General features: G+C 39.3%; 1 protein-coding gene across 3 annotated transcripts in view; it reads left to right on the top strand.

Annotated features, from left to right (window-relative positions):
- NRG3 (neuregulin 3) overlaps window positions 1-13,427 on the top strand; it is a 1,075,402-nt gene extending 1,061,975 nt beyond the window's left edge. Inside the window, exons 7-10 of one of the 3 annotated variants that reach the window (XM_057735388.1) lie at window positions 1,466-1,593; window positions 6,051-6,221; window positions 12,167-12,238; window positions 12,482-12,989. In XM_057735388.1, the coding sequence (XP_057591371.1) occupies window positions 1,466-1,593; window positions 6,051-6,221; window positions 12,167-12,238; window positions 12,482-12,989 (879 nt within the window). Of the gene's footprint in view, window positions 1-1,465; window positions 1,594-6,047; window positions 6,222-12,166; window positions 12,239-12,481 lie in introns of all 3 variants that reach the window. The other 2 variants (XM_057735391.1, XM_057735392.1) reach the window with 2 other exon arrangements.
- The last annotated feature ends 690 nt before the right edge of the window (window positions 13,428-14,117 follow it).

The raw sequence follows: 14,117 nt of genomic DNA, 5'->3' as shown, positions 1-14,117 counted from the left end.
TGTGGTTGCATACACACACGCAAACACGTGCACACAGAATCATATGTGTATGTATGTATAAAATCTATGCATATGTGTATATACACACATACATACACTTATATATACATCATTTTCCTTATTCACACAAGTGGATTCGTAGTATGCATACTTTCTGTACCTTGATTTTATTCTTCTCAATGGCCATATGGTATTCATTTGTGCCCATTTCTGTTGTTTCCAATTGCTTCTCTTTTGCGTTCGTTTTCTGCTTTGTTATTAAAAATTGTACCACTGATATACTCTGGTGATTATATAATTTTGAACTTTTACAATTAATGATGGAAATCCCTGGAAGTAGTAGTCTGCATCAAAGAGTACCTATATTTAATATGTTGGAACACATCACCAATGTGTACCCCCACAAATTAGCATCAACTCTATTTTTCTCGAATCTTTACAAGGTACTCCTGAAATTTAATGTTCTCTATTCTGATTTTCATCTCTTTACAATGAGTTCAGTTATATACTTCCTCATATGTATTCTGCATATCTATATTTTTCTGTGAAATTCTTGTTCATACATTACATGTGAATAACTGGATTTCAGAATCTCTCTCGTTTGGTTATTAGCATTCAAAAAAAAAATGTCATTTCTCAGCATAGTTTTCGTTGGAGTTTCTAGGAAAGAAACCTGCTATCCCTTGTTGCTTCTTCAAGTGCCAAGTGTTCAGGGAGTGTTAAACTTGACAACTGCTGCCTGGTTGAGATGCCATGTGCTATTTCCCTTGGGGCAAAGTTTTTCTCAATATGCCATAGCTATGTGGTTTTCTTTTGGCCCCTGTACCTTGTGATGTCTCACAGTCAAAGGGGAAACCAAGGGTTAATAACTATAAAGAATAAGCTGTTCACACATTTCTCTATTAGACATGGTAATTACCTGGTAACAGGCTCAAAGAGGGAAACAGTGGAGAGTAGTGGGCAGATACTCTAAATCAAAGCCTTCCATCATTCTGAGACACTTGTGAAGTTCACTCAGTTAGTATTTATTGACTCTCCATTGTTAGTAGTCCAGCTACTAATTAATTTTTTAGTAAAATGTACATTGAATTAAAAAATCATTGTATTAACTTATATTGTATATCAACTATACTCCAATAAAAAATACTTTCGATTTTGGCTCTCAGGCATAGTGTGGCATGGGTAAAGACTGAAGCGAAAAGATAGACTTAGGATTCTAACGTGAAGAACTCTGCTGAATGGACCTTATCTAATCATAAAGAGTATTGGGGGCAAGAGGGGAAAAGCATATTCAGTGTGTGAGAAATGGGATGAAAATGACATTTTTAATCATTCTCCTGATCAGGTGCCAGTGGAAAAGTTACTGGTAAGTGCCAGTAACTTTTTGATACCCATTTATAGTGTCAGAGGCCCTTCTCTCATAACTTCTCCTGCAGCTCAACTCTATGCATGTGATTTCCCACAGTATTCAAAGGCGGAAAGGCATCCTGTGACTGCATTGGAGAAAATGATGGAGTCAAGTTTTGCCGGCCCCCAGTCATTCCCAGAGGTCCCTTCTCCTGACAGAGGAAGCCAGTCTGTCAAACACCACAGGTACAGGTAGCTAATCATGGTGGGAATGGGTACATTGACACAATGTATAACGCTGGACAACACATGCCAAGGAATGGCAACATTATTCAGGAGAGATGCTCTTTCTTGCTTCTCCTGTAGTTCCCCATGGAGTGGATACTCAAACAGCTCATAGCAGGCATAGCAAAGATACTAGCAGGCAGCAGTGCCCCTAGTAGAAGCCTAAAGGAACTATTAACAGCCATCAAGGCTGCGGACACGGACCAGTGAATGAAACAATTGCAATCTGAAAAACTACTAAAAACATGATTTTTCCTAGCCTGTCTTATCACTGTCTGCAAATTTAATGACTCATTCTTCCATAGGCAGCTGATAAGACATGCTCCAGGTCTTCCAACATGGTTCTCACACAAAGAAAACTTTCTGGGAGGAAGAAGCCTAGCAAATCTTCTCCTTTGGTTTATTAGAGCTTCCATTATCAATGGAATGGGACTTTTTTTTTTTTTTTCTTAAAAGTTGACCATAAAACTTGGCTCTTTGGAGGAGAAAGCCAAAAATAAAGTTATGTTATAAAAGTTATAAGTTTTACAGCATTCTGAGGCTGAGCAAGTTCTTCAGCATTTTCTAGTCACATGCTGTGTTTATACGTAAGGAATCTGGAACTCCAGAAATTACAAGTTTTGTTCTAAAGTGCCAACATTTGAGACTTGCTAGAACAGACATTATGTTTATGTGCATCCAAAAGTATTGAAATATGGTCAGTCTTTGTGGAAGTTGTCCAAAGATTTAAGCTTCCTCTTCTTAGTAAGAGGTACAGTATTTAAAAAATTCTTAATTATGAAGAAATTACACTTTTAAAATGGAAAAGGTAAAAAATAATTGTTGTTCCAAGTGATGAAAGATAAATGTTGTTGACCCTTTGGTTTTCTCATATCTAGGCAACATTTTGAAAACCACTGTGAGAGAAGTATGAATTATTCACAGAATCTAACTTCTCCCTCACCTCTCACAGAGTCCCCCAAAAAAGATTTTATTGATGCTGGCCACATTTACTGTAAGGTTTTCATGTCACTCTTGATGCTAATCATTGGTACTTGGTGGCGATTTTTATTCTTTATATGAGTAGAGACTGAGATACCAAGAGTTTGCTAAGTTTAAAAAAAAGGTTTAAATATTTTTAACACAGGATGAAATATGTTTGGCTATTTAATAATTGCTTTAGTTATTAACTACAGTTTGTGGTTTATATCAGTTGGGACATTTACAAATATTTCCCTGTGAAAAGAACATTTCAATTCACTGGACCTAATGGAAGTTCTTCAATTAGAGAATTAAGTAAAAAATTATCAGCTTTTTAGAAGATACATTTTTTTTCCAAAAGCATATTTTCCTCTGCTGATTGTAATTCATGTTAAAGTGGTATTCCATCCAGTCAAGTAAAATAATTAAGTATAATATTAAATACCGTATTATGTCATACATGTTTTAAAGTTGATATGACAAACAATTATAGCTTCTAATTTGTTTGACCTGCAAATACCCTATCCCTACTTTTGTCTGTTGACATCCCTCCTCCTAAACTTGACTTCTACTAGGGTTTCTAGGAATCACTCACAGATCAAATAAGGAAATCTCTAAGAGACCTTCTTTTTTGTTTGGTTCAATGACGTTGCAGTTATTTGTTGGCATACATTGTGTCCTGATAGATAGGCAAGGGTTGATTTATAAAGTGCTTTTAGAACTTTGTAAATTATAGTTCAATATATCATAGCTTTTGTTTTGTAAAACATGCGGTAGACTCAAACGTTTTCATGATTGATAACCTAGTCACTGATTTATACATTCTGCAAACTGCTCTATAACTTCCTGAATGCCACTGGGTTAGAAAGCTTGAATAGTCGATTGATCAATAGGTATAGAACTGTTTTTTTAAAATGGGTCACTAGTTCATACTGGTAGACTTTGTTGTTGTGACATTTCAGCTGGCTATGAATAACTCATTTATTTTTGTGTAGTACAAATATGACTCATTTGTATAACTCATTTATAAAACAAAGCTATTAATTTAAAGCCATTATTTCTCATGTTTAGTCCAAAAAAAAAAAACAAAACTCTTTCTTTTTAAAGAAGAAATCTATTATGTCATGTCATACTTATTGCATTATATTTTGGCACTGTGACTCATTTATAGACAGCACATATGTAGGTTTTTTAAGGTGAAATAAGTCCAGGATTTTCAGTGGTTAGTATGAGCCTTTGAGTTGTCAGTTTGGGTAGAACAATCGGGGAACTTACTGTGTTGAACACCTACTACCTGCCAGACTCCCTGCTAAATACTTTACATACTTTAACTCTTTAATCTCCATTGCAATACTAAGAAAATACCCAGACACGTGCTAATACCTTTATTTGCAGCTCCTCCACCCATGTCTAGGCTTTAGCTTCTTCTGCCTTGCCTTGTGCACTAAGAGGGCAGCAGGCTCACATGTCTTTGGGCTTCTGTTGGTTCACTGTGATGCACAGGCAAGCAATGGAAGGACAGGGGCCAGTGACGTCCTAGCACTTCTGCCCTCTCCCTCCCTGCCTGGTTGCCTCAGCCCCGGCCCTCTTCCTGGTGGCACAGCACCTGACAGGTGGTCCTCTTCTTACAACCCCTTTCTCTCATCAATCGGTAACTGCTCCTTCCCCTGTCCTTTCAATTACAGGGATGGTAACAGCTTCCCATCATTACCAGCCCTTATGTACAGTAGTATCCTGTATTTTTTTCCCTCAGTTTTATAAATAGCAAAATCTTCCCAAATGACCCAATTTAGAGTGCCATCTATTTCCCTCCAGGACTCTGACTGGTACAAGTACTTTCCCCAGTATCATGCTACTAGTAACACACAGACCTGATGCAGCTAATTCTAGCATCCAAGCCTGAGGACACTATGGACTCCACAGTTGCCACTGGATGGTATAGATAGAAGCTGGAAGGGAGGGAAACAGATAGAGCACCTTAAACTTGAATTAGTGACCTAACTTCAGGTTCCTTGTTCTTAAGCATTTTAGGACTCAACACATTAGAAATATTATGAAGAAGAATGAAGTTGTAATAATGTTGTCAGGTATGATCTGGTGTTTGCACAAACTCAGGAAGTTAATGTTGGGCTTGACGAATATGAAGTTATAAAGTGTGATCACTTCACCTTGCAAAAACCAGGAAGGTGGCTACTAGCTCTCATATGTCCGGTTCTCAAATTCTGACCTTAAATAATATTTGAGAAGTTCCGTTTTGTATTTATTAAGTGGAAATAACAGTAATGTTGGGGGAGGGGTGTGAAGTTACAGAACTCCAAATAATATAGTAATATGGGTAAAATTCGTTTGGGGGACTAGTTCCTTTAGAACTTGATAGTTTATTGAAATTTTGAAAATGTTTTTGCTCTTTTTGTGTATGGCTTTATTGCTATTTTCAAACCTAAATGAGAATGCAACACAAAAATTCTAAGTGAGAATGCAACACAAAAATTCTAAGTTCCCTTACTGGCATCTCATGGAATGAAGGAACAAAGTTCTCCTCACAGTTCACATGGTAGTAGGGTAAGTTCAGTGGGGTGGAGAAAGGAATGGATATGGAATAAGTAATGTGTCAAATTAGTAATTGATTTCTGTAAAAAGTCTAGTTCTTTGTTTAATATGTAGGGATCTTACCTGAAGTATATCCCATTTATGCCATTTGTCCTTTGATGGCATCTGATAACGTATGGTTATTTGGGTATTTGGAGGTATGAGTCAAGTGAAATATACGATTAGGTGTTTATTAAAAACAAACTGAAAGGGTTATTATGGGATTATATAAAATCTCGTGTATGAAACTTTTGAAAATTGTAAAGCACTATAGAATTTAAAGACTCTTCCTTTCATTAAAAAAATTTGAAAAAGCAAATTCAAAAAGAAAAATAATTTAGGTTCTCAGGATTTACAAAAATTTGAGATAGTAAACTGGAAAAGTAACATATTTTAATTGCCATTCTCTTCTCAATATATAAGGTTTGTTTATTCTACCACTAACACAAGTGACGTTTTCCCCATAAAGCCCTTCAAGGCTTCTTGGGTTTAGTGCTTGTCCGTGTTTAATAACAAGGCTATTTTTATTTCTATTAGAGGCACTTCTATAGGTTGGATGATGAGGGAGGATGGGAATCAGGAGCTGGAGAATTCCTAAGCACACCTCTTTGGCTGAAAAGCTGCCATCCCTTTAGTCCATTGTGCCCCAGACTGGAAAGCCAGACATACACAAACTGGAACTTCTCTTCTCAGTCTCTCCAAAGATAAGATGGATTCAGCAACTTTTGATCCCTCCTAGCAGATATCCTACAGGCATGGATGGAGCCTGACCTAGAACTTCGAGGATCTGGGGTTTGAAAAGTTTGAGCAGCCACCTGTGAGGTTATTTCTGTGATCAATTTGTTTGTTGGTTTTCTTTCCGCCAGCAGGACTCTCTCCTCTTGCTGCAGCCCAGGGCAAAGGAGTGGTATGCTCCACAGGAATGCCTTCAGACGGACACCCCCCTCACCCCGAAGTAGATTGGGTGGAATCGTGGGACCAGCATATCAGCAACTCGAGGAATCAAGGATCCCAGACCAGGATACAATACCTTGCCAAGGGTAGGTCTTAAAAGCAATGGAATTTAGGGAGGGTGTTATGAATGCTGTAGTTTTAACTTGAGTTATTATGTTCCTTGGGGTTTTATTCACTGATTTCATCATTAATTGGCTATTTCTGCTTGCTTCCATCTTTGTCCCACAAAAGAATAACTTTAGAAACAACAGAAATAGATATTAGGGAAATGTTAGATGGAAAAGAAATATAATATTAAGAAGGAAGTAAGTGTATAGGTATCTAGACACTATGTTATTATGCAGTTGCTAAAATAACTGGGAATGTGTCTTTGCTTTTAAAAAATAGAGGTTTCTTAGGAGGACTAAAGTGTTCCTTCATCCTTAGGTTTGGAAAAAAAATTCTCTCATCACTATTGTGGACAATACCATAAACAAGTAACCTGTAGCACATACATAGCATCTGCTCTGTCGAGCATTCTTAAACGTGTCTCAGTCAATGTTGACAGCGTATTGTCAAGGCACAACTAGCTGAAGTCAGATCTCTAGTTTCATTCACAGATCTCTAGTTTCATTCACAGATCTCTAGTTTCATTCACGGTGCGGTGATGGAAAACTTGGCTTTGGATTCTATGGCTGTTGCTCATCCTTGCAGTGCGAAAAGTGCCCCCTCCTCTGCGTGGGCACAGACCCTTATAGGGCACATAGCATAGTGAGTGAAGTGTAGAATGAATTTGACCCACCACTCACCTGACTGACGTAAGCTGTTCAGCCAAATATGGCAGCCCTTATCAAAACCGAAGTTCAAATCTCACCTTTGCCCCTTACTACTTGTATGAATTTGAGAAAGTTTTATCATCTGAGGTTACATTTTCTTGCCTATAAATTGAACAGAATAATACCAGCTTTCCTGAAGGTTGCTGGGCAGATTGAAAAGAGATTACATGTGTCAAGAGCTTGTACCTGACACATGGTAAGCAGAGAAGAAGGGTACTTGTATTTATTGTCACAGGAACTATTAATTTTAAGAGCAATGCAATCAGAGTTTACTCCAGAAATTCCAAGAATCCATTTCCTCACACAAGTTAGGTTCTTGTTGTATCTAGCTTTTCTCTCTCTGAGTGAGCCAGGCTAGGTTTCTTTGCTGCTTTTGGTCTGGGTGATTTTTCCACCGTCTGTAGCAAGTTGAAAGCCAAAGCAGGTTTGAGGTCTGCCCCAGACTCTTACCTTTGTCTTTTCTTCTGGGCAAGATAAATATGCAATAGTGACATGTCTGACTAAGCTCAGCAACAGATTTCTGTAGGAAGACTAGAATATAGGCAATAAATAGCCTGTGTCTAGATTTTATAATTTTGAAGCAATTGCAAATGGACTGTAAAATATATTTGGTACAGATCTCGGGTGAGATTTGCACATTCAATATAACAGCTAAGTTGTCCAGAATGTATAATGCAAGTCAAGAAGCAGTATTTCTCTTTGCCTTATATCTGGAAAGGGGGCTTGCATTTAGCCTATAATTAAAGCCTATGATTAATCCTGTTTTGTAATTATTTTCCTTCTTAAATCACTAATAATGTCTGTTACTTAGGCATTTTTTTTCCTGGGGTGAGTGAACGTTAGAGTGAGAATGAGTGAGGTGAAATCAAGTTCAGAGATTTTGTGAGTGGACAGAGAAGCTAGCCCATGCTGTCTTTCTTCTATTGGGCACTGTTATGGCTATCATTCCAAATGCACCAAGCAAAGGGTACTCTAAGTCTATGCCAGACACAGTCTTGAACCAAGCATACGTGCATCTCTAGGGGCTCAGAGATTTCCATGGCAAGTTCAGGCACTGTTTTGCTTTTTAACTCCTGGGAGATTTATTTTGCATAGTGGTGATTTTGTTTTGGTTCAATCATCATCGTGTTTGGAATATTCTCTGCAACTTGCTGGCCATGTGCATTTTCCTATGGGATATGCACCCGATGTTGATAAATGGTGACTTTAAGTATAAGTCACTGTGTGCTCAGCACAATGAATCTCAGGGAGCAATCTCATTCTCAGTTCTCAAAAACAGCTATTTCCCATCCTGGGGGACTGACCATCTCTCCGGACTGGAAATGGGATTGGTAATAGAATTTCACAGCTAAAGGCCCTCTTCAAATCTGGCCCTAGCCTGGAGGGGGGAGTGAAAGAATTTATAAGAGCCATCAGCTGCTTCTTTATCAAGCATGTGGGTGCTGTCTGCTAGTTAGATTCCTGGTGTATATGCTGCCTCTCCTTGGCACTAACTTCGGCCCAGCTTGAACCCAGTGCCTGACTTAGTGAAACTTGAGGAAGGAATCAGGTGGAAAGGAGCTTCTTCAAGAGCCTTTCCCCTGATCAGTGGATTGGTGACAACCATGGCAGTGGCTCATAGAGCGTTGAACTGGGCTGTGTCGGGTCAATCAAACTAATGGAATCACATGCTGGACAGAAAGAGATGATGGAATCACAAAAGTTAGATTGCTGCCTGCAAAGTAGAAAGGATCCAAAACATACCAATTATCCACCTCACTTAAATAGCAACTTTACAAACTTACATTCAGTTATTCCTCAGGAAGTTTATAGATGAGCACACTAAAGACAGACGCATTTAAGTGGCTAGCCCAAGGTGGGGTATCCCATGGAAAAGAACTGGATTGAATACTGGCCTTTCTGACTAAATAAACCACCACACCAGGAAAGGAATGTGAAGAAAAATCATAGTCATGGATGGCGATGTGTAGATGGAATCTCTAATTGTACGGCTCCAGAGGGAAAAGTAGATTCCTTCAATTTAGTCAGTTCATTCAAATGCCACATGCACCAAGAATGGGTCTTGGACTCCTCCGGGGAAACAAGGATTTCTTGGCCTGACCCTTGAATTACTGGGAATCAAACCAAATGACTAATTGTTGAACTGGTCCCTTTTTAAAAGGATGCTTTGACTCACATAGTTACAGAGGAAATGCACTTGTGTTTACTTTGATGAGGGATTTGAGAAGGGCAGTCCAATCAGTCCAAACTGGTATTTTACAGTCAGTGAATGACGAGCTCATGGAGCAAACGTGTGACAAAGAGTCATTGACTCTGAAGGGATACAGAACTCTGAGTATCTCCTAGTCAAGAATCGCATCTAGAAATTTAACTCTCACTTAAACCTCTGGAGAATAGTATCAATCAAAGACCAGTGCTAGGACACTCACAGCAACTGTAGGAAGGAAGGGAGGATTACCAGTGTGCCATAACTGGAATAGTGAAGAGGCATTACTTCAGTCAGTCCTCTGAGCAGTCCCCCCAGGTCAGTTTACTACCTGATGGTTTTAATTAATGAGAGAATTAAAGTGAGGCTGCTGTGTTTGTCTAAGATTCCAAAGCATGTAATGGTCGTGGGACTTGAAATCCTCTCTGATCCAAAACAGAATCACACTTTTGGAGAGTTCTAATTGTTTAAAGTACAACTTCATGTTAGGGCAGCATTTTAGATTTCAGGTGTTGTCAGTGTGTGACCCATACCTGGCTTGTGAGTTAACGCGTTAAGTCAACTGCAGTTCTTTTTCATCTAAGCCATTCAGTCAGCACGCAGGCATATTAGAAGACTGCTCCAAGTTTGGCTTGAATTGCCTTTGATTACTTCTTAGTCGCGTGTTTTGCCAAAAGACTTACTTTCAAGTTCAGAGGATTCGTAGGCAAAATAACCACTCTGCGCGTAAGAGAAAAGGAAGTCTATTAGTTAGTTATACCACAAAGATAAGCAAAACAGTAAGAAATAAATGTATATACAATCACCAAATTGGGGAAGCACCTACATCTAGATCCAAGCAACGCTGGGAAGTCCCTTGAACAGCAATCTGGAGTCACAATTGGAAGATCCTAGGCAGTGCGTCCACTCCACAGATGAGATTTCAGAGTGCTGCCCAAAGGAGTCCTGCTTTTAACGCCAAGCTGCAAGCTGATAATCATCAGCTTAAGTACAAATATGCAGCTCTGGCTATTATCATAAATGTTCTGATCTCTAGTCATAAGTCTCAGAATGTTCACTGATCCCCAGGAACTGGCCAGATTCCCAAGGCCCAGGAAGCTTCGCAGCTTTCTCCCTTCCTTATGTGTGGGTTCTCAAGACTTGCTAGCACTGTTTCTGCTGACCTGAATGTAGTCCAGCAGTTCAGTATGTAGCTCCTTTCAAGGTCTTTGTTTAGTCAAAGGACTACTGTTGCCTCTGAAGCCTGAACAAGACTATTAATTTTCTCAACATCATGTCATACTGTGGACTTGTTAAAGCTTCAATTGACTAAGACATTTACACCTTTATCCATCATTTTTACAAATAATGTTAAGATCCAGGTATTAAGAATTGGCACCTATCACCATCACATTTCAGCCTATTAGATTCTACTCACCAATATACTCTGATGATATTCATATGAAAGATGATTTTATCCTCATTAAATTCCGGTGCCATTGGTGAATCTGATAGCAGACATTCTGCATCTTCATACACATTAATGGGCTAAAGAACACAAAAGCCTGAAATTTGTCCCCTTTCTTCTTGTTGAAATTGATTCATTGATCAGAAACTTCAGGTTCAGATTTTCCATCTTATAACACTAAGGAAAAAGGACTAAGATCCCCCTTGGAATTTCCTTGTATGTGGCTGTATAATTTGTGCAGGTAAAGATTTTACATCTCAAAAAAGGTTGAGGTACACCTTGAGATGCCCACTCATTTCTGGTTTTGATAATAACAATTGAAATAAGACAACGGGGGTTTAACGTCTTCCTCTGCTGCTTACCAAGGGTATAATTTGGGGCGAGTCATTTGGGTGTTCCTCAGTCCAGTTTATTTATCCATTACATGGTAGTAATAATAAATAAATCACACAGTTTTTTTTTTTTAATCAATGAGGTAGTTAGAGGTGAAAGTGCTTTTTGAAAGCTCTATGTGAATGTTGGCTCTTATTATTTTGTTAATTGGGATATTAAGGGAGTATTTACCTTGAAGATCTGTTCATGGCTTCCTGAGTCCATTCCATCAAAATGTATTGATTGCCAACTCTGTACTGGGCTCAGTAAGAGAGGGCGGAACTACGACGACACCTAAATTTGTTCCCCATCTTTTCACACTGGCTGACAGAAAGACAGGTCTCTAAATTGCTCCCATCTTTTCTTTGCAATAAAGGCTTCTAGCATTTAGTATGCAACACACTTCATTGCAATTATTCTTTCCATATATAAACATGAGTTTTATTTACATTATAATGTAAGATAAGGGGAGTGAGATTTATTCTGTTGAGGGTGAATGTCTAGACTATGCTTAAATTTTAATGTTTAAGGTTAAAATTAAGGAAAATAATTGAGAAATAGAAATAAATACTACTGTTCAAGTCCCCAGACTACATTTTTGTGAATCTGTGATATCCCTGCCCCACTTTATGGCACTGGAAAGTTCAGAGGCAATGGAAAATTCAGTAGCTCTGAACAAGCAAGAAGGGGCCAGCCGGATTCTGGCATCTTCAAACCACTTGGAATGGTACAATGGCATTCTCCGAAAGCCACTGCCACGCACCCATGCGCTCCCTTACTTGGCTTCAGAAACCATGTGAGGAATGTTACTAGCTTGGTTGAGGCCCTAGGGAACTCACTTCACGTTCATCTTGGGCAGACAGAGGAATTGTACGCCTCTCATCCCATCTTTTAGGCTCTGCAGACTGGCAGTAAGGCAGTTCCTAAAGAAAGAGCAGAGTGCCAATGGAAATCAGATTTGGTCCCCGTAAAGTCAGTGGGAAGCAGAGATCCTCAGGACGGTAGTACCTTGATGCTTAATATTGGGCTTCCTGATTGCTTCCACCTAGGGTGGCCACAAGGAGTCTACTGGACTAAACCAGGGCTGAGAGGGTGGTCAGGTTGATGGAGTAATGCCGTTATGGGTTTCCTGTTTGTCACTATGGAAGGGCCACGCTTACCTGCTCAATCCCCATTTACTTTGTATTCTAGGATAGAGGTCAGGAAGACTATATCCCACCTGCCTATACAGCTGTGGTGTGTTGAAAGATCCCTGGACTTAAAGTAAGAAGATCTGGGTTTGAGTCTCAGTCTGTCACTTATTTTCTGTGTGACCTTGGGCAAGTCACTTCACCTATCTGAGCTTCAGTTAACTTCTCTGTTTAACTGGGAACATAGTATCCGTCTCATGGGGTTGCTGTGAGAATTCAGTGAGATGGTGCATGTGGAAAGTGCTTTGTTGACTGCATATTGCTCTCTAGAAGCCGGCCAGAAAGCAGGATATTTAACACTTTGTTTCTTTTTCAGGTATTCTTCCAATGGTTTAACAACCCAACAAAATGCATCAATAAATATGCAACTGCCTTCAAGAGAGACAAACTCCTATTTTAATAGCTTGGATCAAACGGACCTGATGGGATATTCATCCCCAAGGGCCAGTTCTGTGCCCATCATCCCTTCAGTGGGTCTAGAGGAAACCTGCATGCAAATGCCAGGGATTTCTGAAGTCAAAAGCATCAAATGGTGCAAAAACTCCTACTCTGCTGATATTGTCAATGTGAGTATTCCAGTCAGCGATTGTCTTATAGCAGAACAACAAGAAGTGAAAATATTGCTAGAAACTGTCCAGGAACAGATCCGAATTCTGACTGATGCCAGGCGGTCAGAAGACTACGAACTGGCCAGCATAGAAACCGAGGACAGTGCGAGTGAAAACACAGCCTTTCTCCCCCTGAGTCCCACAGCCAAATCAGAACGAGAGGCACAATTTGTCTTAAGAAATGAAATACAAAGAGACCCTGCATTGACCAAGTGACTTGAGATGTAGGAATCTGTGCATTCTATGCTTTGCTCAACAGGAAAGAAAGGAGATTAAATACAAATTATTTATATGCATTAATTTAAGAGCATCTACTTAGAAGAAACCAAATAGTCTATCGCCCTCATATCATAGTGTTTTTTAACAAAATATTTTTTTAAAGGGAAAGAAACGTTTCAGGAGGGATAAAGCTTACAACTAAAGCTTTTGGGTAGAATTCTGAATACAATTTCAGTTAGTCCCAACACTGTCCTCTTTGGCTCTTAGATGTGGGCAATTCAGACCCTCAGCCCCACAACGCCAGTGGCCTCATAAAACAGCGCTGGCAGTTACCTGGTTTCAAAGAGAAGAGATGTATCCTGAGGGTGGACATGCCAGTGAGCGGGTGGCCCTTGCCATTTGGCTTGCCAATCCCAACCCCTAAATTTCTATTCACTCGACAGCCTCATCACAGGTTATGTCATGTCAACAAATGTAGTGTTTTCTATTTACTTTTTGAAGAATGGCACAAAGAAGGGAAGGAGAAGGACAGAAGATAGAGGGAGTCACGGGGCAGTCTTAGCCACTCTTATGTGGCAGCTTCCTCTGAAATTTCAAGGTACAGAATCTCAGAGGGAGGTACGAAATTATTATAGAAAAAGAGACAAAAACATCACAATGTCGTGTCACTAAAATCATGCTAATAGAAATGTTTTTCTTTGAGATTGTTTAGGGGCTCCAAAGGAGCATTTCTCAGTGTGTGTGCCTGTGTGTATGCGTGTGTGTCTGGGCTTGCTCACTCGAGCACTGGTATGCTATATGCACACATGTTCATTTTGTGTGTGTGTGCATGTGTGTGCGTATTAAGCTTGCTGAAATCTGTTCTGAAACATCAGGGAATCTAATATTCAGAAAAAATTTTCCCTCTTAGATCTGTTCACTTTAAATTTTTCCATTAAGTATGCAGTTCAGTTAGTAAATCAAGGTCATTTGCATGGTGGGGTCCTATAAAACTCTTGACAATGTCTAGACCATTTTCTGATGTGACAGTTTTTGAGAGGAACAGCTATTGGCTCATTAATGATATCAGTATCACAAGGCGAGTTGGGGATGTATACTTATTTTACATCATGCGTACTTGAATTA

This window comes from Hippopotamus amphibius, chromosome 5 (genome assembly GCF_030028045.1).
Source record: "Hippopotamus amphibius kiboko isolate mHipAmp2 chromosome 5, mHipAmp2.hap2, whole genome shotgun sequence".
NCBI lineage: Eukaryota > Metazoa > Chordata > Mammalia > Artiodactyla > Hippopotamidae > Hippopotamus > Hippopotamus amphibius.
Note: the sequence above shows the minus strand (reverse complement) of the source record. Positions and strands in the feature narration are given on the sequence as shown.